Here is a 21,392-nt window from a genome sequence, read left to right as displayed (position 1 = left end):
TTCTCTCTGCCTCTTTTCTTGCAAACGAAGCACATTTTTGTGGGTTTCCCCATCGCTGACAAATCAAACCGAAAAGGCAACATCAAAGTATTTGCGTTGCAAATGGTTGCATTTAGAAGCAACCCGTGAGGAACTCACATTGCCTGTGAAGGAGAATATAATTTTGTTACAGCTTGCCCTTTAAGCTAGAGACACCTTCAGACACCAAATGTGAGTAACACGAGGATTCGTCAAGAATCAATTGGTAGATTTAGAGTAGGAGACAGACTGACCATTCAGAATTGTTATATTCTCCACCACCACACAAAATTTTAAAAATACATTCAACTAGTGATGAAAGCGTCTTCCTGCGCATTCCCTTATCACTGTGAAGAAAATTACATTTATTTAACGGAGGGAGGAGTTGTAAACGTAAAATTGCGCTTCTGTCCCTATGTCTGTGAGTTGAACTTGTTTTTGTTTAAGAGAAGGAATTAAGTACTTGACTTTGCATTTGTGCATTGCAAGAGGCAAAAGGGGAGGGGGAGGTACTTTATCCTTGACATTACGAAAATTTCCGCTTCTTTTGTGTTTTCAATCAGAGATGCGCTCATTAGCAGACATCACATTAGTTGTGCTTTTTAAAAAGAAAAAGGGGGAAAAGCACGTTGCAATATTGCTCATTAAGCACCAATTTCAGCATATTGCAATATATTTCTCTTCCAGGGTGGGGTGGGGGAAAAGGGAAAAGAAATAAAAAGATTAACTACATTGGGAAAACAGACAAAGACATCTGGAGCCAAGCACAGGGCTGTATTATTGGGCCAAGAAATTCCTATAAATTTGAATGCAATGATGAAAACAATGAACTCCACAACAAATGTCTAGTTAAACGCAGAAGGTTCATATTAATTTGGCTATATCATATCGCATACGTATGTGTGCGTATATACAGTATATATATATGTATGCATGCGTAGGTACACACACACACAATTTAACCATTTGGCCATAGGAAAGTCCATGCCACGTTGACCGCAATGAGTCTTTTAAGAGGGAAATACTAATAAAATGGTCAAATAAAATCATAATGTAGAACAGCTTGAAATGTCTTTATTTGCCACAGAATTTCACAGAGTTTCCCGGGATTCACTTCTTTACATACACAAAGATTTATTTATAATTGTGGTTGTTACTGTTGTTCTTGTTCTTGCTGCTGCAGTTTGGTCTCCCACGTCCAGGAAAGAAAGGGAAAAAAGCATTTACATACCATTTAAGAGACAGTTATTGCGAATTTATTGTAGTCCATTCCCCATTCCTCCCCCCCCCGCCCATCCCCCACCCCTACCCTCTCTCCAGATGCAAAGAGGGGAAGAAAGAAAGAAAGAAAAAATCAAACCTGGGACTGCATAGAATATGAATATATAAAAGATACATGAGGGAATCAATGGAAATCACATCCTTATAGTGATACCAATTCTTGGACCGGTTATTTAAATTAGATTTCAATGAACAACAGTCCTTGGCATGTACAGCAGTGGAACCCTGATGGAGTGGAGTGCGTGTGCACGGATGAACACGTGTGGGTAGATACACACAGACACACACACATCTGCACGCACACTCAGACAAAGCCCTCCTCCCAACCGAAGACAGGGAGTCTTTGGGAGGTGCTTTTGCGTAGATGCATCATCAACTTGCATATCAAAATAAGGAGAAGTAGGTGCATACTGTCGTGGACACAGCACTGTAGTTTCCTCCATCGAACATAGATGATGATGATGATGGTGATGATGAAGATGAACTGAACAAAACAAAACACCGATGATAAAAATAATTCCATTTCTTCAAGACTAAACGTTAAATTAAAAGTTCGTACACTATTCAAGTCCTTTCAACGTTTAGGTAATCGGGAAAACTGTATAAACCCTGAACCAGGTCCCAAACATACAAATATAAGGAAGGACGGAGAAGGTTGAAAACTCTGAGGGTTGCTTGAAGACTCCACAGTCAAACCGTGCTTGCAACTTCCCTTCTTCATACACAGAATACTTCAACGAGCAGAGGATGTATTTTTTATTTTTTTATTTATATATATATATATAGATATGTATATATAATATACAAAAGAGGTTCACAATAAGGGATTTCCAGAGAAATACTGCAGGCGGTCTCTGCTTAGTTTTTTTTCTTTCATCCTTCTGTTCTGAAACCAAATTTTAACTTGTCGATCAGTGAGATTCAACATTCTGGACAGCTGCAGCCTTTTTTCTTTGTTTATGTAGACATTGAAGAAAAATTCTCTCTCTAGCTCTCTGATTTGGAATTTCGAATAGGGACATCGCTTCTTTCTTGTGCGGGGGGCACCTTTAGGGGGGAGGGAGGGAGAAAAATATAACCAGGAGGGAGTGAAAATAACTAAGCAAATGACACAACAGAGCCCCAATAACCCCCCCCCCCATCACCAAGAGCTCAAATGCATCGCTTCTCTCTCACACGCACACCCATCTGGAAGCACATCCTACGGCCATGTGTAACATCCTAACAGACATGTGTACCACAACACAGCCATGAAGACAGCCTTTCCTGTTCCCAGCCCATGATCATTTCGCCCTGTTTTGGGGGGATTTTCCAAAGGGATTCCTGAGTGCAATAATCAACAATAACTGCTGGGGGGGGGGGAGGAAGCCGGCGAAGCAGCTGGGAAGCATACACGTTCAAACTGCAAATCTGCCGCCTTTCTTACAGAGTCAGCAGGAGCAGCGTTAGAACTATGAGGGCTAAGAATTCTGCTCTGCATAAGTTTTTGATTATCGGGAACGCCACCCTCCAAATACATTCAGCACACACATACACAGAGAGAGAATCAAAGCAACATATCTGAGCAGTCAAAAAATGGGAAGCAATGTGTTCCCCAAGGCAGCAAACAGAATTGCAAATACAACGTGTGCGCGCGCCTGGGTGTGGGTGTGTGTGCCGGTGTGTAAGTTCATGCAGGACTTAGCATTCCATTCACCTATGAATGAAAAAATAAATAAACATCCATAATGCATTTGCTTGATCAGTTGCTTCGATTTAGGGTTGTTGTTGTTGCTTTAAAAATGAAAATAAACCCACTTACATACGAATATCTAAAGGCATCTGAGTATATAAAAATATACTTAAAGTGTGTGTGTGTGTGTGGTAAACACATTTAATAGCAAAATAAGCATTGTCTATTTGAAAAGAAATCACCCAAAGAACTACGCTAAAGCAATGCAATTTGCAGGAAGAAAAGCAACAACAGGAGCAAGAACGACAACACAGGATGCACTGAGGACGTGAAAACGTTGCATTCCCTTTCCCCACATTCATAGCAATATAGATATATATTTGAATTTCTGCATGCATTTTCAATAAGGGGAAAAAATAACACCACCCGCCCCCCCCCCCGCTCGCTCGCGTGCATCTCTCAGTGCCTCCTCGCGAGGACAGGAAGCAAGAGCAGTGTTCTGCCCAATTGCCTTTTACCCTCAGAAGCCCGGGACCAAATCCTTTTAAAATGCTCATGTAAGTTCATGATCAAAGTTAATATTTGTCACCATGGTGTGCTTTTAAAATTTCACAGACTCTGAGATACTGTGTCTGCGCCTAACATCTCCATTTTTCTCAAAGAGCCTTTCCCATCGTAAAAATTCTTCTCGTTGCAAGAAAGAGCTTTGTAGGTTATAATAAAATCCTTTGAATGCTTATAAAACTCCACATAAAATTTGACCGACAAAACAGCGGGCTAGTCCCTTAACCTTTCCATTTACTGCTTTCTCTACCTACTCGAGTTGCTGGTTTTGCTCCCTTCCTTGTTGACAGAGGAGGATGAAGCTGACGAGCCCGGGTTGGTGTTTTCTTCCTCGTCTTCCGGGTCTACGCCTTGGTCGCCGCGGGATGACAGCGCGGTGGGCTGGGAGTCGGTCTCCAGCTTGCTCTCGGTCTTCTGCAAACAGGTCTCGGGCGGGTTCTCGGTGGAGCAGTAGGCGTTTTCGAAGAACCGGTCGAAGCCTTGCGGGAGGACACTGTTTTTGTTCATGCTGGAGTAGAAGCCAGTGGACGCCGGGTGGTTGGAGCTGGGGTGGTGGTGGTGGCTGTACACGCTTTCGTTTTTCATTAGCATTTCGGTCATGGTGGAAGGCGGGAGGCAATCCCTGTGCATCAGATCTTCCGCGGAATAACACGAGGCGTAATTGCTTCTATGGTGCCATTTATTCGAGGGGTCTAGCCCGTAGGAGACCTCTCGCACTGGCTGCACTTGAGAGAGGTTAGTGGAATAAGGGTAGGAGATTTGGCGAGAGGGGGCCTGTGGCAAGAAAGATGACACAGTTGAAAATTCTGGGACGTAATAGGTGCAGCTGGGGAGGTAGAGATTGGAAGCGCAACCTGCTCGCTCTCCAAAGTCAGCACTCCGCTCTTTGCGCGACTGGGAACAGAAGTTTCCTAGGTTCACTGAGTTAAACATCTTTCTCCTTTTCTTGCTCCTATAGATAGATGTTTTGGATCCGATGTGCAGAGGGGGAAAAATTTGGGAAGGCGAGATGACGCGCTATCCGTCTTAGTCGCTCTCTCCAGGACACGTGATCCAAAGTAGATATTGTCATATATCAGTTTGGAGCACTTAGAAGCGTAGGAGTGGTTCACTTAGGTAAGATCTCAGAGGTTCAAACGATTGGTTTTCAAACACCGCAGAAACATTATGAAAATCAATCGCAGATTTGTATTCATTTTCTTCCAGGCACACCCCTTGTAAGCATTCAAAGCAGATAGCGAGGGGATGGCTGGCGAAGTTCTCTCTCTCTCTCTCTCTCTCTCTCTCTCTCTCTCTCTCTCTCTCTCTCTCCTATTTGGATTTTGCTTTCAGTTGTTCAGGAGGATTCAGATATGGGGTTGGGTGGGGGTAGCTCAGGGGTGGAGGAGGCGAGGGAGGGTCTAAAGGATGTGTTAACTGTAATTTTCCCTCTCTTACTTTTTTTTTTAGGGGGTTCTTTCCATGCAAGTCACATTTTAGGCATGATCAGACATATTCTTTTATTTCCCTTTTCCTTCTTCTCTTCTCTGTCTTTTTTCTTTTCTTTTCTTAAAAATGTGGATTCAACTGTTAGAAGCCCAGGGGACTGGATAAAGATTCGTCAGTAAGTTTTCAAACATTTTTCAAGATCTTGCTCCAGGAGTCCGGGGCACATCCCAATATAGTGGGTGTGGGTGGGATCTTTGGAACAGATAGGTATATAGGGGAGCAACTGGCAAGTTTCTCACGTTTATTAATTACTTAGATGCCTATGTATGGATCTCATGTATGCATAAGGACACCTAATCTGCCAAAGAGAATGCACACCTCCAGCAGCATATCCCAAATATGCGAGGAGCCGAATAAACTTTGAAACTTTTCTAGGGATTTAAGCCCGAACCTGAACCCTCTGAGGCATGGGCTTAATGACTTCAGAGTATTGGAATTAGGGAGGATACATCAGGACATAGGACTAATAAATATTCGAAAGCCCCCTTTAACGTTTGGTTAAATATTTATTATGTAAGAGTGGTATATTGAATATTTAATGCAGCTGTTTATTGTCAATCAATGTATGTTCACGGTGCCTTGCGACCTTTATTCTGCCAGCGAAAGAAAAGGCAGGGGGGTGCGCTGAAAAAAATAAATAGGATTCTTATTAAAGTCATTTGTCCTTGTATTTGGTGCTCTTGGAGTCTCTCACCGCCCCCCCTGCAATTCCCTCAGATTTTTAAAGCTGGAAGAAGGAATATTTGTAAAAGGTGTCTTGTAGAACATTCCTCCTGACTTTCAGACAATTGTTAACCTAAAGTGTCTTCTTTCAGTCATGATCCAGAAAGCCATGCTATAAAGGCGTTTAGAGAATATTGACAGTTGATAGAGGCTGCTGGCATATCCAGTAAAGTCCCCCAAACAAAGGATGCGTGCTTAAAACTCTCCTGTCTTTCAGATGATCTGGAGCACACATCACACAGGCTCATCAAACAGATTTTGCGCCTGAATTGACAACTTTTTCATTTGTGTTTTTAAAAAAAGGTCCTGTAATTGGTCTGCAAATAAATAAATAAAAATGTTTAGTTTCCACCTGATGCAAAATATCTCCAATATTCTGTTGTCTTTTTGCTCTCATCTCTGCCTTTATTTCTGTTTTTAATTCACTTTGCTCTTTTCAAAGAAGTGTGTGTGCGTGCGTGTGTGTGTGTGTGTAGGACCCAACAACTTTGCTTTGTTTACATAGAATCCTCCCGCCTTAATCTCCATCGCTGGCTCCAGTTTTGGACAGTTTAAAAGCCTCATAACAAAATTCACACAGCATCAGGAGAGCAAAATGACTTTACTAGTGATATCCTGTCAATTCGTGTTGCAGTAAATTAAACTCTCAGGAACAAATAACAAAGTCCAGGAACATGGCGGGCTGGTATATAAGGATATGTGGGAACTGAGGGGTTGTTGTTTTTTAACGTTATGGTTTTTGTGGTTGTGAAGCTTTTCCTTTGGGTAAGCCTTGAACAAATCCTTAAGAAGAAGAAAAATCTAGCAACTTGGGATACAAAAGGAGACGCTCTGCGATGACCTCATTTGCCCCATAATTCATTTTAATCTGGGAGGCTCTTTTTACTTTTAAAACCACCAGGTAGAGTTTAGTCAGCAGGTAGAACAGATACCTAAGCAGTCTGCAGCGACGAAGACGCCCCAGGAAAGGAAGGGACATCTGCAGAAACCAAAAAGGGAGGATGAGATTAATGAACAGAATGACCGAAACGAAAAATGATTTTCGGTCACGGGGAGGAAACTGACTATATCGGACAGGAGATCAAAATCTTTAAAGGTCGTGTGTGACTCGGGACTGAAGCAAAGCCTTAAAAACCACAGTGGGACTTTTATAGGGTGGGTTCCTTTCGAATCCAGAGTCTTCATTAAGTGATCCTACAGACAAAACCTAAAGAAAACATGGCGGCTCTCTCTCTCTTTCTCGTGAAGCCCTCTGATCAACCTGTCCTTTTAATTTCATACGTCTACGGGCGACGTTCATCACTTTCGACTGTTCTGCGTCTTTGGACTAGGATGCCTCCCCCGCAGAGGGTTCAGATAAACGCGCCTCCAGGTTCCAAACCATTCTGAGCCTCCTCACCAAATACACACCTCTGCGCATGGGGAAGAAGAGATGGGTGTGTGTTGTGTGGGGGAGAGGGGGACAGGAGTAGGGCAAGGCTTCTGCAGGGATGGTCTGTTTTGGCTCTGCCGTTTATGAGTTAGATGCTGCTTTAGACACAAACTTTTAATTAAAGTGTCAGGGAGCCTTTAACTACCCCTTTTTACGCAGCAATATTCATGCTAACTACAAACTAATAAAAATATTGTTTACGGGGATCATTATTTTTCTGCACTCCTTCTTACCAAACCCTATTTATTGAACCTGCCCGAGGTGGGGTGGGGAAACTGAATACATTTGCAGTGCTGGGTGCTGTTTGGGAATGGTTCTGTAACATCCCTTGCAAAGTGAGTTGCCCCAGTCCATTCCCCCCCCCCCACCTCTTCTTCTTTATTCCTTCTTTCCACTTTTCCTAGTGGGGCAGAAATTTCTCCTGTGTCTCATCCGGCTGCATTGGTGGCGAGCAGAAGGGGTCTAAAGCGGGTGGCTGTTGAAAGCATGTGGGGTATAACACACAGGATATCTCCTCTAGGTGTGCGAATAATTTATTGCTCTTAATAGGTAGATATAAGCTCAAGCGAGCCCCAGTGCCGTTGTGTTTTTTAAAGCCCGGTTTAAAGTATAGGATTTGTCGGCTTCCTGCGAAGAAGCACAGAAAAGACAGCTGTGGAGCCACAGCACTTGAATTTGAACCACCAAAGTCAATTCCCTGACTACCATAAAACAGAAGAATGAAGGCTGGAAGTCTCACATTCCTTTTGGTCTCCACTAAAAAAAAATATATAAAACAACACAAAAAAACCAACAGCCCATTGAGCATAAACCGTAGAGTTCTTTGAGTGCTTTACTCGTTGATAGATTTCATATTCACAGCCAAGAAATACTTTTTTAAAACTTTTTTTTTTAATTAGTTGTCTAAAAACCCTCTTTAATATATACGGGAGGGAGAGAAGAAGTAAAAAAAGGAAAAAACCTTTCGAAGTAGGTGCGTTATGACAGTGTCTCCCCAAGTTGTGTGATGGTGTGACTCACTATGAAGATTCATAAGAAAGAGCAGAGCAGGCAGAGAGAACAGGATTGTGTCAATTGCCAGGCAGAGCTTCCTAGGTGTAATTAGACATATGTATATGTTCACCCGGCTGGTTGTCTGTGGCTCGCCAAGTGTACTTCAACATGGCATTGCTGTGTTAATCAGGCAATACATTCCCTTCTTCTGTTGCCGGGTCATTTGCCCGACAGAACCAAGATCACACTATAAACACATTCCAGTATTTTGTTATTGTTATTATTATTATTTAGGCAGAAAATTGTATCCACGTGGACAAGACTTTCTAGGAAACGTACTTTTCTGTGGGTAAAATGAACTTTGAAAGAACCCAGCTCGGATTATAGTTGTGGCGGGTTTGGCCAAAGACATGTTCCCATCGTGGTCAGGACTCCGGTCTCTGGGTTTGTTTGTGTATATTAAGCGAATCAAGACTGAACGGTACACGATGGCCAAAGCGGGTTTGGGAATAACTAACAAACATTTGCCAGCTAGTCTATGGACGGCAAAGATTTGTAGGTGTGGTCGAAACCCGCCTTGGATCTCATATAAACTAGTTTCATCGTCCTCTTATCAGTTTGGGAGATAAATTAACATATGTAAATCAGTGCAAATTTCGATTAACTTCATGGTCCACACCGATTAATGCTTTCATTCAGAGATCGTCATACGGGTCTCTCTTTTAGAAATGTGCAGACTATGACACAAAGACTACCTTCTAGAATATGCATAAATGTAGATATTCTAATCTAAATCTCTATTTTCCCATCTCCCAGCATCTCAGTCATAGGCACATGTACTACCCAACCCTAAAGCTTTTCCTAGGGAGAAATGGGGTCACGAAAATGTTGTTTACCTCTTGCCTTTTGGCCTTTTCTTGGCGGATTTCCCCCGAATTTCAGAATGAAGCGGACGCCCCTAAGGTATTTCTACGGCCTACAATAAGATAGGTTCTCTATACAGGGGGTGAAGGGTTACTTTTGTGAGGTTTGGGGATGGGAAGCCACCCAAACATTTCAAGCAGCCGTTTTCGCATGCCTTCTATGGGCCAAAGAATCCCAAACTTTTGACGCTTTAGGATTGTGACCTGTGAGTCTTCCGCGATGCAGCGCACTGGAAGCAACTGAGTCCCGCTGAATCCTATGCAAGTGACTTACAAGTCAATGTGTTTGGGATCACAGCCTAGGAATGATTTTTTTCCCCGTGCAACAGCGATGCAATTACTTCCCAAGGAAAAATAAAATACCCCGATGTATTTAAATCAAGCCAAAGGGTACTACAAACCTTCGCCAGCAAGCAGATTATCCTCGACTGCTTGTGTGTTCAGGAAATCCGGGGCCAGAGACAATAGCTACAAGTAGGAAGCTCTTGGAAAATATTATTGTCCCCCAATGGCAAAGATAAATTTAATTGGATATAAGCCAGCCTACTAAAGACGACTTCATAAGCTGCTAACGATTCAAAGCGGGGAAGCGGGGAGGGGGAGAATGTTTCAGATCTTCCACAGGCCAGGGTTGCAAGTTCAAAATCATGTGGACCCAATAAAGATAAAAGCTGATAAGCGGTATGCTTCCCAGCCACACGCAAAGTCAACAGTGAGCAGTGTAGCTGCGCTGAGGGATGCCCTGACTAGATGCCCCACGCAGAATTCTACTCTGCGCATTATTGGGGTAATATAAACCATCATAATTGGGAGGATTGCAAATGATACTTGGCATATTGCAATGAATAATAAAGTGCAGTGATTGCTCAGTAGGGTCTGATCCTATGCACACAAGCAAGTTCGATTGAAGCCCATTGTCTACAGAGGGTTGCTTGGCTTTACTCCCAAGAAAAACGTGCATTGGGTTGCAGCCATATCAATATACATGTAAGGATCGTTAGGTCAGTTCCACTAGTTAGCAAGCTAGAAGCGAATAAAAGGAACTCTTACGCCAACATATTTGGCCGACCCTTCCGGTCCAGACACACTTGAATATATACGCTACAAAGCCAAGTTCATTGGAGTTTGCCAATGGCTTATTCCGCTTTCCAAATGAAAGCGGACCTAGTAATTCACCCAAGAAGCCAATTTTCGGTGTGTTTCAGGTTCCTTTCAAAAAGAATAGCTGCACTGGATTGTGTTCAAAAGAAAGTGGGCCATTGACCAACATAATACACAAACGTTTTAAAAGCACCCAACGTTTTAAATAATAAAATTCTACAACACGCAGAGAGTGAATAGACATGCATAGATTTTTTAAAAAATGCTTTATTATCTGGATGAGGTTTTCGGGATGTGGACCATCAAGTCCCATCCAAGGAATTTTTGTTTCACGTGAGAGTTCAGTTTTATTAGCAAATATCTCCGTATGCACGATATAAGCTTTATTGTAACGGGATAGCTTCTTATTAGTATGTGTGAAGGAAGACATAGCAGCCACTGTGAGTGAGATTTTGCCAAAAGGGGTTTAACTTATATGAAACGTTCTGCTTTTGGTTGTGTGTATGAGCTGGATGTTTTTTAGCTTTTTAGTCTACCTTGATACCTAGGTTTCTTTCATTTCAGCCAGCAGGCTGCCTTGTTCCCATCAGACACACCGTGATCAAAGTGAAATCTCAACGTTTTTACAGGGGGGAAAGAAACTTCAATAGCTTATCCTCCCGCTCCCCGATGTAAGTCAGTAGTGCTGGAATCAACCCCAGTATCCACATTTATCAGAATAAAATGAAACAGAATGCCTGGGATAGTTGTGTGGTGACATTCTGCAAACATAGAAACCAGCAATAAGGAATGTTCATTACTTCAGAGCGCCTTTTGGCAATGCTATGAAATATCAGCCTCTTTGTTTGCATGGGGACGTGTGCGCGTGCGCAAGGCAGTCTCTCTCTCTCTCTCTCTCTCTCTCTCTCTCTCTCTCTCTTGTGAAATCTATGTGTCCCTCAATATATGCATATGAGAACAGTTGAAAGTAACTTGATAGCCCACAAGCGCATCTACAGACATCAATTGTTGGAAATTCGCATGAAATGCAACTACAAACGCATGACTCTATATGTGCTTTTCGTTTTGTTTTGTTTTGTTTTGAAATCTGGTGAATTATTATGTCTCATGGTTTCTAGAAATTAGCGGTAGATGAGTTATTTTCAGTGGAGTACAAGATCTAAATGATCCAGTCAAGATCCAGAGTGTGCAAAAATGCATTTAACTTTCAGTCTTGTGCATTCGCTTGGAAACCCTTCTTGAAATCTCAAATTATATTTCTAAAATGAGGTACTTAGTTTAAAAAAATTACTCGGAACAAAACCCAAATGCTGTATTTCTCTGTATGCCATTCCACTTATGAAGTCGGATAGTTATTGTGGTCACGATCCGGCCACAGTTAAATCCCACCAATGTCACTGAGGGACATACTTTATTCACACACACACCCTGAAATTAATTTAAAAGTGACCGTCTTTGGCTGGATCGTGCCCTTGACCATTTACTTGTATTACGGCTGTCCCCCTCTTTTTATTAAACATCAGACTCTTTCTTTCTTTCTTTCTTTCTTTCTTTCTTTCTTTCTTTCTTTCTTCCTTCCTTCCTTCCTTCCTTCCTTCCTTCCTTCCTTCCTTTCTCTCTCTCGTCTCTACCCCGCACTCTCTCTTTATACATATATACATACAGAGTGACTTACGAAACAGAAATTTAAAATATCTGTTTTCTTAGTAACTTTATATCGCTTTAGTTATTGCCTTCATCCTACTAGGATTCAGAACCAGCTGTCTGAAGTGCTGTTTGATGCTTATATTCTCTCCCTCACGCGCACATTCCATCATTCTGCTTTCTTTATCAGACATACTCCCTTTGGGACTTCTTCAAATCTGCTATTCTGTGCCTGCATATAAAAGGATATATTTTTTTTTTACAGTAAGGAGTTTAGGAACTCACATGGTCGCATTGTCCATTTCAGTAAGCGAGAGGGGTGGCTGTAGGGAGACCAAATCCGAAATTGTGCGTCCACTGCACGTTGGAAAAGGATGCAGATTTGTTTGGCTTTGTTCTTAAAATACCTTTAAATGCTAGCAGCGCGATACTAAATATTTTAAACTCGGAGTTCCCGTTGACTTCAAGGATGTGCACATAAGGATGTCTCCTCGTAGTGACTCGCATCGTAGGTAACGTTGCAAGTAGGCTACTGTTTAAAACAAAAATAAAGCAACGCTAATTGATAATGTGGGACTGAAAGGAAAGGACAAGTATATTCCGTGTTGATTTTTAAAAAAAAATACAAACAGAGGCCGTCTTTTTTGAGTTGGAGTCCTGCTTACCAGTTCCCTCCGCCATGCAGGGCAAACGAATCAAAAGAAAGCTCTCCCGTGCCTTCTGCGCCACGCAGAAATCCCAAAACAAACAAATAAACAGGACTGGAAGTTCAAAACGGGGAAGAACTGCAGATAGCGCTGCAAACGCACATCTGGCATTAGTCTGGGAAGAGCCACACAAGCGCGCGCGCGCACCCTGTATAGATTAAGCGGCTTTGGAAACTGTCACTGGGAAATCTGTTCATTTTCTCTAATGGACTAGGAGAACGATTGTTGTTATATTCCTCGCCCATCCCACAACAATATCCTTGCTAAACAGCACGCACGAACGCCGGGTGTCAAGACAATATAAATGATTGGGTTTGGGCTTTTTTTTTTGTTCAGAGGCGTTGCGGCACTGCCGCCTCCGCTAAGTAACAACTGTATCCGCTACCACTATGGAGGAGGGCCATAGACCCAGGCGAAATTTATAGCGGCCCCGGCGTTGCGGTTATGATCTTGCTATGATATTATTTGGGAACAAAGTCCCATTGAGTCCCTTGGAAATCTACTCTCTTGCAAGGGCGTGGGGTTTTTTTTGTTTGGTTTGCAGCTTTCCCTCCCTTACCCCCACCGTCCCCACCGCACTCCCACGTCGCTGCCAATACGAGAAGAAAATGGGAAGCGGTGCGGGGGGGGGGGAGCTACTTGGATAGCCTAAAATTATGGGTTGACCTCGATCGAGATTTAATTCTCATGCTCCCCTCCACCATCTTGCGGTGGTAAAGAAGCGAACCTGCTCTTCTCCTCCGTCTCAGCCAAAACAAGGACTCCAGCCATTTTTCATATGTTTCCTTCGAGAGGAAGACTTATCTTTTACCATAACGTGAACAGCTTTGCCACTGAGAGGGAGGGGCGCTTTCTTTTGGGGGTGGGTGGGTGGGTGGGAAATAAATAAATAAATCCTCTTTATTCACCCACTAGCCACCCACTTTCGCCTCTCTCTCTGTCTTTAAATTTCCTCCCTTTCCCTTCCCTTCCCTTCCCTTCCCCTCTCCTCCATCCAGCCCTTTTTCCTTGTCGCGATATCACCTTATCGGTTCAATCTATGTAAAGACCACCCACCCACTCCCCTCTTTAACCTCCGAATCCCTGGCAGATCTCCTGTGCGCAATTAGGCCCGTTCTGGGACCTCCGACGGACAACCTGTGATATGAGAATGTCTATAATCCAGCCTTCCACAGTAGACAGGCTGCTCAAGACATTGCAGGATCTCCCCTCATTTCCGCTCTTATTAATTTCAGACGCTCTGATCTACCCACCCCATCCCTCCCACCTCCTCCTTTATTTAAAGATTATACGATTAAGACAAGAAAATCTAAACCCTCCTTTCCCTTATCCCCTCCCCCCACCCATTCCCCCCCTCTCCTTACCGAGCGAACTTCATTGTTTTCTGGAGGAAACCGTAATGTTGAGACATTAAACCCTAATTGGGCTTTTCTTTATGACGTTTAATTTCCTCCATCGCAGACGTGTTTGCATCTTGCTGAAAGAGGAGTTGTTTGAAGTCTGCAATCCCGGAGGGGGGGGGGAGGAGAGAGAGGGAGGGGAAAAAAAACTTTCCAAGCAGCGGTCGTCATGCGGACTTCTGGTCTCATTCCCACATAGTCTCACCCTCCACGCACCCCCACAGCCTTCCTCTTGATCGTTGCATTCAGATAGCCCCCCCCTCCCTCAAAATAAGAATGGTGATGTAAAAGAGAGGGGGAAATGGGCCGGGGGGGTGTTTAAAAAGAGAGACAGAGACCCATATGTTTACTTGGGTAAGAAATGCGATGGCCAGTTAGCTCTGTTGTGACAAATCCATGAAAATGGAGGACCGCCGTATACCATATAAGGTAGGATGCTAACTTGACCTTCACTTTGTAATGGCGGCCCCCGCCCACCCAGACAGACTGTTGTAAACAGAAGTCATCCGACCAAAAAAAAAAAAAAAAAAAAGATTAGCACCGGGCAGACAAGGTCTCGCAGAATTGCTAACACATTTGCTGGTTTTTAAGCTGCGGCAAACGAGGTACAATATTCTCTGAACTACAGTAGGGGACGGAGTGGGGGTGGGGGGTGGAGGAGGAGGAGGAGGAGGAAGAAGAAGGGGGGGCGGGCCTCATCATTGGAGATCAACAAAGGTCTCCCCAGATCTTTAGTTTGCTGTATTAAAGGGTTGTTAAGAGGGGGTCCTTCAACGCCGGGCTTCGTATAGATTACAGCGTCCGGAGCTGTTGCGGTTGAATGTGGCCTTGAGGTAGAGGGTGGCTGGGTGACTGGGTGGGGGGGTGGCCGGCGCTTCTCTTAATGAATTTATCTGTCCATATTCTTAAAAAAAAAACAGCAATTCTTCATTATGACGACGACGAGGACGGACGATTTACGAATTCACTCTAATTTTAATGCAGGAGGCCATTCAGAAAATCGCCTCTGCTTTTATTTAAATCTATAGAATGTTTTGTTTACGTCAATCTGAAATGGAAAGTGTAAAAAGAAAGCGCGTGTAGCCTCCCTGCTTTCCTTTTTAAGGAGAGTCTCCTGACTCGCCATTTCCGCAGCAGCCAAATCACAACAGTGGCAAAAAGTTTGTCAGAGTGCAGAAAACAGGTTTAGTTTTGCTTTTCGAAATGCTGGGTTTGGGCCCAGGAAAACGCTAGGTCCGTGGTTGTCAGTGCGGGGAGTTCAGGCTTGTATGATGGTGGTGGCGGCTGTTGGGGGGGGGGGCGGAATCGAGACTGTAGCTGATCATATAATATAATTTATATAGCATATCCTTTTCCTTGTCAGTTACCTAGACATAATGGAGCGCTATCGATAGACGGGTCATGGATCCCGATCCACTGCACGTATTAGGCGATCGTCTCCATTTAAGTCATTTTATTCCCCTTTTAAACCAACCGAGTAATAATGGCTACCAAGTTATTGCATCTTTCACAAACTCAGAACTTTTAAAATCAGCGCCGCATACTTCACTGATGCAACGCCGCCAGTCGTTTATATAGATGAGTAACTAGGAAAGGCACGACCAAAGACCAATTAATTTCAACGAGGAAGAATTAAGCACGTGCTTAATCGACAACAAGGGGACTTACAAGCGCTTCACTTTGACTGGATCCTGCGCTTTCAGGAATACAGAGGAGGCAGTAAACTATAGGTATTGTTAGGCTGATACTGTATCTCTACATTCTGACGCAGATAACTGGCATAGCAAGCGGAGCATGTTTGTTTGCTTGTTTGTATGTTTATTTGTGTGTGTGCGCGCGCGTGGATAAACACAACATTCTAATAAGACTCATCATAAGCATGAAAAAGGGTGAACGTGTTCAAGTCTCTGTCGCCAAGCACAACCACCTATTGCCCGGTCTTGGCGGGCTAATCGTCGCCTTCATTTCAAAGCTGCCGGCTCCCTTTGATTTTAGCAGCAGCTACTGGGAGGTGTGTTTTGTGGGTGTTTAAAGCCCTTCGTTTGGTGGCCCTACGTGTACCTCTGAGACGGAGTACATGCGTTTTCCTTTGTCATTTACATCCAGGATTTGTTCCTTTGAATATTTATTCCTTTATTCCTATGGCTGCTTTGTATGGCCCCTCACTGCCCCCAAAAGTTGCACTACCACGCAAATGCATGCAGAATGTGCAAATATTTTGCCCCCACTCAGTCAGGAATTCTCGAGGGACACAAGGGGTGTCGGCAGCAGGACTTTGCTGATTGTGCAACCTTTAAAGGACAATTCGGTGGAACTCACTCCTCAACTGCAGTAAATGGCAGAGCTCTCGCAGATTTTGATGGTGAGTCTGGAAGGCGCTGGCTGTTATTAGGACTGCCTCCTACTCCACCCTATTTCATATAATAATAATACTAATAATACTAATGATTCTTTCTTTCTCAAAACCTCACACAGCCTCATAATAGATTAATAGTTCTTCATCACAATGAGATGAATTTTCACATGCCCTTTAATTATCATCTCATCTCCAGCGAACACGGGTTTGGAGAAGGTAAAGGGAGGGTCTTGGATACAACTACAAAGATGCTTCCCCCCCCCCCTTGGGAAGATTAATGTTGGCTGTGATTCTTAAAAGATCTTCAGATATAGCCCAGGCTGCTTGCATAACAACAATCAACTACCACAAGGCCTTCATCACATCACTTTATTAAAGGGGGAAAGTATTTTTAGTCCGTCTGTTTCAGACCCAGCCAACCCATAAACAAACATTCTTAAATGCAAATGTGGTCTTATTTGGGTTCCAGAAAGGCAAATGAGATTTCTAACTTTTGGGCATGCCATAAAAGGAGAGTTTTTAAAGCCACCTTCACTCTTAATTATGGGAAAGCCCTAGTTTCCAAATATAGGAAAACGACTCAGTCCAAGTTAAGCGTCAACTTGCTTCTGAGTAAAACTGGATAGGATCCGGCTGCAAAATTTATCGCTTTCAAGTGGGAGAGATTTAAACACCTGCTTTGAGGTTGCAGTTATAGGCAGTCACATTTACTTGGGAATAGATAAATAGGGGTAGGATGAGGGAGCACATCTCTCTGAAATCTATAGAACTCCATAGCCCTTAACTCGAGCTAGACTGTGTGCACATTTCCTTTCAAATTAAGGTTATTGGGAATAATAATAATAGATACACGTAGACATAACCTCATGTTGTTGTTTGTTTGTTGGTAAGTGAGTGGTTTTCTTTAATTGATTCATCAACTCTGCTGGTTAACATAACCTCACAGAAACAAAGGCTGGCTCTAAGAAATTCTAAGCAAACTCTTATGGCTCCTGCAAGGAATACAAATGTATCCATCTTTGTATCTTTCCTATCCTTTTCATCTTTATTATCACTCTTGTTAACAACACCAGCGAGGCTTGATACATATATCTCGTTTAAATGCAGTCAGCCATGAAGCCACTGCAGTTGGTTGCTACAGACATATTAATTAATTTATTCTCTCAACAGTAAAATATTGCTGTGTCTCCTTGCTACCAACCAAGTCATATAAAAATCAGGGTTTATTTTTTTACCCCCTCTGCAGTTCATTAGGCTTTACCTATAAGTTTCCATTTGAAATGATTTGCTTTAAAACTAATTACTCGTATTCTATTTCATTTCCCAATCCCGTGGTGTAAGATGGATTCAAAGGTGGCGTGGGTGGCATATGTTGGTAAACATTGCTAATTATTCCCACTCTGTCTTGATTGTGTATTTATGAACCCACCCATATAAAAGGGGGAGAAAATACTCAGTAAAAGGTGCGCTGGCATATTGATGATAATGGCACATGTTACTTAAAAGAGTGCAATGTCGCTAGGGACAGTGTAAGATGATAATGTAGCAGCCGAGATTTTGTTTAGCAGGTTTCCACTTTGAGAATAAAATATTGGACTCACTCACAGCGCATTCCAATACACACCTACTCAGAAGTGAGCCTCGTTGAGGTTAGGCAACGTGGTGCCCTCCAGGTGTGGTGGACTGCCAAAGCCTATCAGCCCAAGGCAGCATGTCCAGTGGTCAGGGATGATGGGAGTTGGAGTCCAACATCTGCAGGACACCACAGTAGACTATTCATGGTGTATATAGGACTGCAGCCTCGGGGTGAGGAAGAAGAGAATGAGGACCAGAATTATACACTGGGATGACAACAGAAGGCCCAAGCATAGGCTAGCCCTGCACAATGTCTACAGTGCTCCAGGTGTATTCAGAAAAGACTGTTTTTGGGCCATGGCTTCTAGGGAATTTCAGGGACCTCTGTTTGCCTAATTCAGGGGTAGGCAACCTAAGGCCCAGGGGCTAGATGCGGCCCAAACCCCTTCTCAATCTGGCTTGCGGACGGTCCAGGAATCCGTGTGTTTTTACATGAGTAGAATGTGTCCTTTTATTTAAAATGCATCTATGGGTTATTTGTGGGGCATAGGAATTTGTTCATTATTTTTTTCCAAAATATAGTCTGCCCTCCCCCACATGGTCTGAGGGACGGTGGACCGGCCCATGGCTGAAAAAGGTTGCTGACCCCTGGCCCTAATCCCTGAGTAAATGCACTGGCACATAGCTTCAATTGCAATCTCACTTCCAAACAAGTGAGCAGGGCAGACCACTTGCCAGGGGAGCTAGTTGATGGTTACACCTCCTGGGCTGAAACACTTCCTTAATCCCAATGGCAAGGATTTGATCCTCTGTGTTTGCATTTGCTAAAGAGAGGTAAGCCCACATCAGTACTGTTAAGATATTTATTTACCCCTCCAGGGATATCTCTTCTGGTGTGGCTGAGGACTAGTATAGAAATAAAATCAGAAATGAGGGGAAAGTAGATGTTGCTTTCATTTAGCAACATCTAAGAGCCCTCTCTGATGTGGTTTTAAGCTCTTCTGATGTGTTAGCCCTCTCAAATGGAAAACAATGGGACTTAAAGTGTGTTTAACTCTGACTGGATAGGATCTATCATTATCATGATGAAGAATCCAAGAAAAGGTAACCACTTTAAAGTCCTGTTGATTACGGTAGTGTAATCAGAGTTAAACACCTGATTAACTCAAAGAGCTTTTAATTTTGAGTAGATCGCACCCGTTTGTGTAACTAACTCTACTACTCCCACATTGCACCTATATGATAGCGTACCTAGGGTGCCATTAATATAGGGTGCTATATTAATATTTACATAATGTTATGTGAATATTCATTTTTAAGCTTTCCGTTTAAAAAGGTTGGAGAGATTAATAATGAGGGCTATAATATTTCCTCCGGAACACGCCTGGCCCCAATCTTCTGATCGCCCTTTGCTCTTCGGTGTCCCGAAAGAAGACGCATTCGTAACAAAGCCTATCCTTTTTCGAAAATAGACACAGTTTGTACGTGGCAAATGGCGCCTAGTGTCATACACGAGCGAATGACCCTATATAATGGAATTTCATTTTTTTAATGCCCTTCACGGCGAGATTTGTTATGTTATCTTTTTTGCTTTCTCTTCAGCCTGCGGGGTCTTTCCAAAATACCAGAAGAGCATGGGAATGTTTGCAAAACATTTTTGGCTGCAGCCGTTGACGGGATGAAAGCCAAGGCAAGGGAAGAGACAGACAGATAGCTTTGCCGCAGATCCTGCGTGAAGTCCAAGACCAAGGCTTGCTGACCCCCAAGCGAGGGACCATTTGTCAAGAGGGAAGACATCCCGTGCGTCCGGGAAACCGCGAGAAACAGTATTTCAATTGTCTTATATATGCTTCAAAATAGCACCGATTATGAATTCTCAGTAAGTAGATATGTGGCAGTCACTGCAGAGGCTAAGCTTACCGAAATATAAGATAGATACAGGGATTAGAGAGAGACAGACAGATGGATAAGATGGACAGACAGAAAGCGGAGGCAGGCCAACCAGTATTCCACATTTGCACATTAGCACGAGACAATGGCGTTTTAATAATTTAAAATAAAATATTTTTTTAATCACTGGCTTGCACTTTTTTTAAAAAAATAAAAAATCCATGCTAACATTTCCCTACTTGGTAACTTGAAGGAAATGTGTCAAATACTTGTTAGCATTGTTATCCGGATCATAAAATCTGCCTTCTTACTTGGGAACAAGTTCCATTGGAATAACTATGTATAATGCGATATGCTGCTGCTGTTGGTGGTGTAATAAGAAGGAAAAGGACATCGTGTTAAACCCGTCCTGAATGTTGGATGGTCGTTGTGGTGGTGATGCGTGTGGAGCTTACCTGATACTGGCGAGCAAGCAAAACACATCGCTGGGGTTTTCTTGGGACTAGTAAGCATCGCTTCAGATCTATAATATATAATTACGCTTTGCACCATCTTTCTGCACTGAACAATGACTATTATGTGCATATGTTCAGCCCCAGAGGATAAATTCTCTATTTCCCCCCGATAACACATAAAACATTTGCTCACAACCCTTTCGGTATAGAGAACACCTATAGTAAAATAATAATAATAAGGATAAGGATAAAGTATTACTTGTTTTTGGATCAAGCCTATGCGCTTTTGCATATTTCCCATTATTTTGGAATAATTTGCACTGCTGAAATACAACTTAACTGGGTGTGTGCCTGTTGTTGGGGTTTCCCCCCCTTATTCTCTTGAAGGCAGAATTATTCTTTGCAATTCAGGAGATGGGGTTATACTTTCCGCTTCTTAATGAATTCATTTTAAAGCCATAGCTATGAAATACACCCCTATATAAAAAAAGCAGAAGCAGAAGCAGCAGCAGCAAGCAAGCTGAGGAACAATACGCACTTTTACTGCGAGCAACAATTTGTCCTAGCCACTCACTGGTAATAAATAAGTTTTATCTATTTGGGTGAGTGTTTAAGCGTCTTTGGAACCAAGCATTCCCTCTTCAAGGTGAACCGATCCACAATTTTCTACACAATTTATGCCTCTATATACAATCCAGGCTTGTTGGAGATGATCCAGAACCCTATTCACTTCTGTGGAGCCCTTAACAGTCTTCATATGACAACCAACGTTCCGTGCACACCTCCAGTAAAAGAGGCAGAAATGATATTTGTGTGGGTACTTCTTTCGAAGAAATGAGAGTGAAAAAAGAAGAGAGAAACCTTGTGAGTGAAATCTATATCCTTTTGAAGCCAAGGGCAAGTCTCCAATTGATTTTAATGGCGGTGAATGACATCTCTTGAAAGCACGGTGGGGAGTGATTCAGTGAGATGGGCACCCCTAAACAGATGCACTTGAAAGAAAGTCCTACGGAGATACACCAAGGTCCTCTGCGTCCTTACACAGAAGCAAGCCCCACTTAGTTGAATGCAGGTTACTCCCTAGTAAAGGGTGCATAGAGACGGTATTGCTGCTGCTGCTAGCTCTGAGTGTTCAGAGCGCTTCGATCCCTACAACAACCTTGTACGGTA

The 21,392-nt window shown here is 43.0% G+C and overlaps 1 protein-coding gene and 1 long non-coding RNA gene across 3 annotated transcripts; one reads left to right on the top strand and one right to left on the bottom strand.

The window, feature by feature from the left end:
- Positions 1–1,353: 1,353 nt before the first annotated feature.
- HOXC11 (homeobox C11) lies at positions 1,354–14,329 on the bottom strand. Of its 2 annotated transcripts, none has more exons than XM_083429031.1 (4): positions 13,911–14,329; positions 12,125–12,371; positions 3,790–5,647; positions 1,354–2,346 (listed from the first exon to the last, which is right to left on the bottom strand). In XM_083429031.1, the coding sequence occupies exons 3-4, from the start codon at positions 4,466–4,468 to the stop codon at positions 2,114–2,116; spliced, it is 912 nt and encodes a 303-aa protein (XP_083285157.1). In that variant the 5' UTR covers positions 4,469–5,647; positions 12,125–12,371; positions 13,911–14,329; the 3' UTR covers positions 1,354–2,113. The 2 variants fall into 2 exon arrangements, with proteins under 2 accessions (XP_083285157.1, XP_083285158.1); XM_083429032.1 differs by having other exon boundaries at positions 12,247–12,371.
- A 146-nt stretch (positions 14,330–14,475) lies between these two features.
- On the top strand, positions 14,476–21,093 carry LOC310672215. Its single transcript, XR_014508472.1, has 3 exons — positions 14,476–14,551; positions 19,480–19,756; positions 20,921–21,093. It is a non-coding gene; the product is annotated as an uncharacterized lncRNA (long non-coding RNA).
- The last annotated feature ends 299 nt before the right edge of the window (positions 21,094–21,392 follow it).

The sequence above is a fragment of the Podarcis tiliguerta genome (genome assembly GCF_965153285.1).
Source record: "Podarcis tiliguerta genome assembly, chromosome: 2".
Taxonomy (NCBI): domain Eukaryota; kingdom Metazoa; phylum Chordata; class Lepidosauria; order Squamata; family Lacertidae; genus Podarcis; species Podarcis tiliguerta.
The sequence above is the reverse complement of the archived record's forward strand: the minus strand, read 5'-3'. Positions and strand labels throughout refer to the sequence as shown.

Bases quoted from the DNA above. Each gene is read 5' to 3' on its own strand.
- HOXC11 (XM_083429031.1), bottom strand. From the start codon at position 4,468: ATGTTTAACTCAGTGAACCTAGGAAACTTCTGTTCCCAGTCGCGCAAA. The intron at 2,347-3,789 runs GTAGGTAGAGAA...TCCCCCCTAAAG, and splicing joins GAGCAAAACCAGCAACTCGA to GTGCCCCCCGCACAAGAAAG.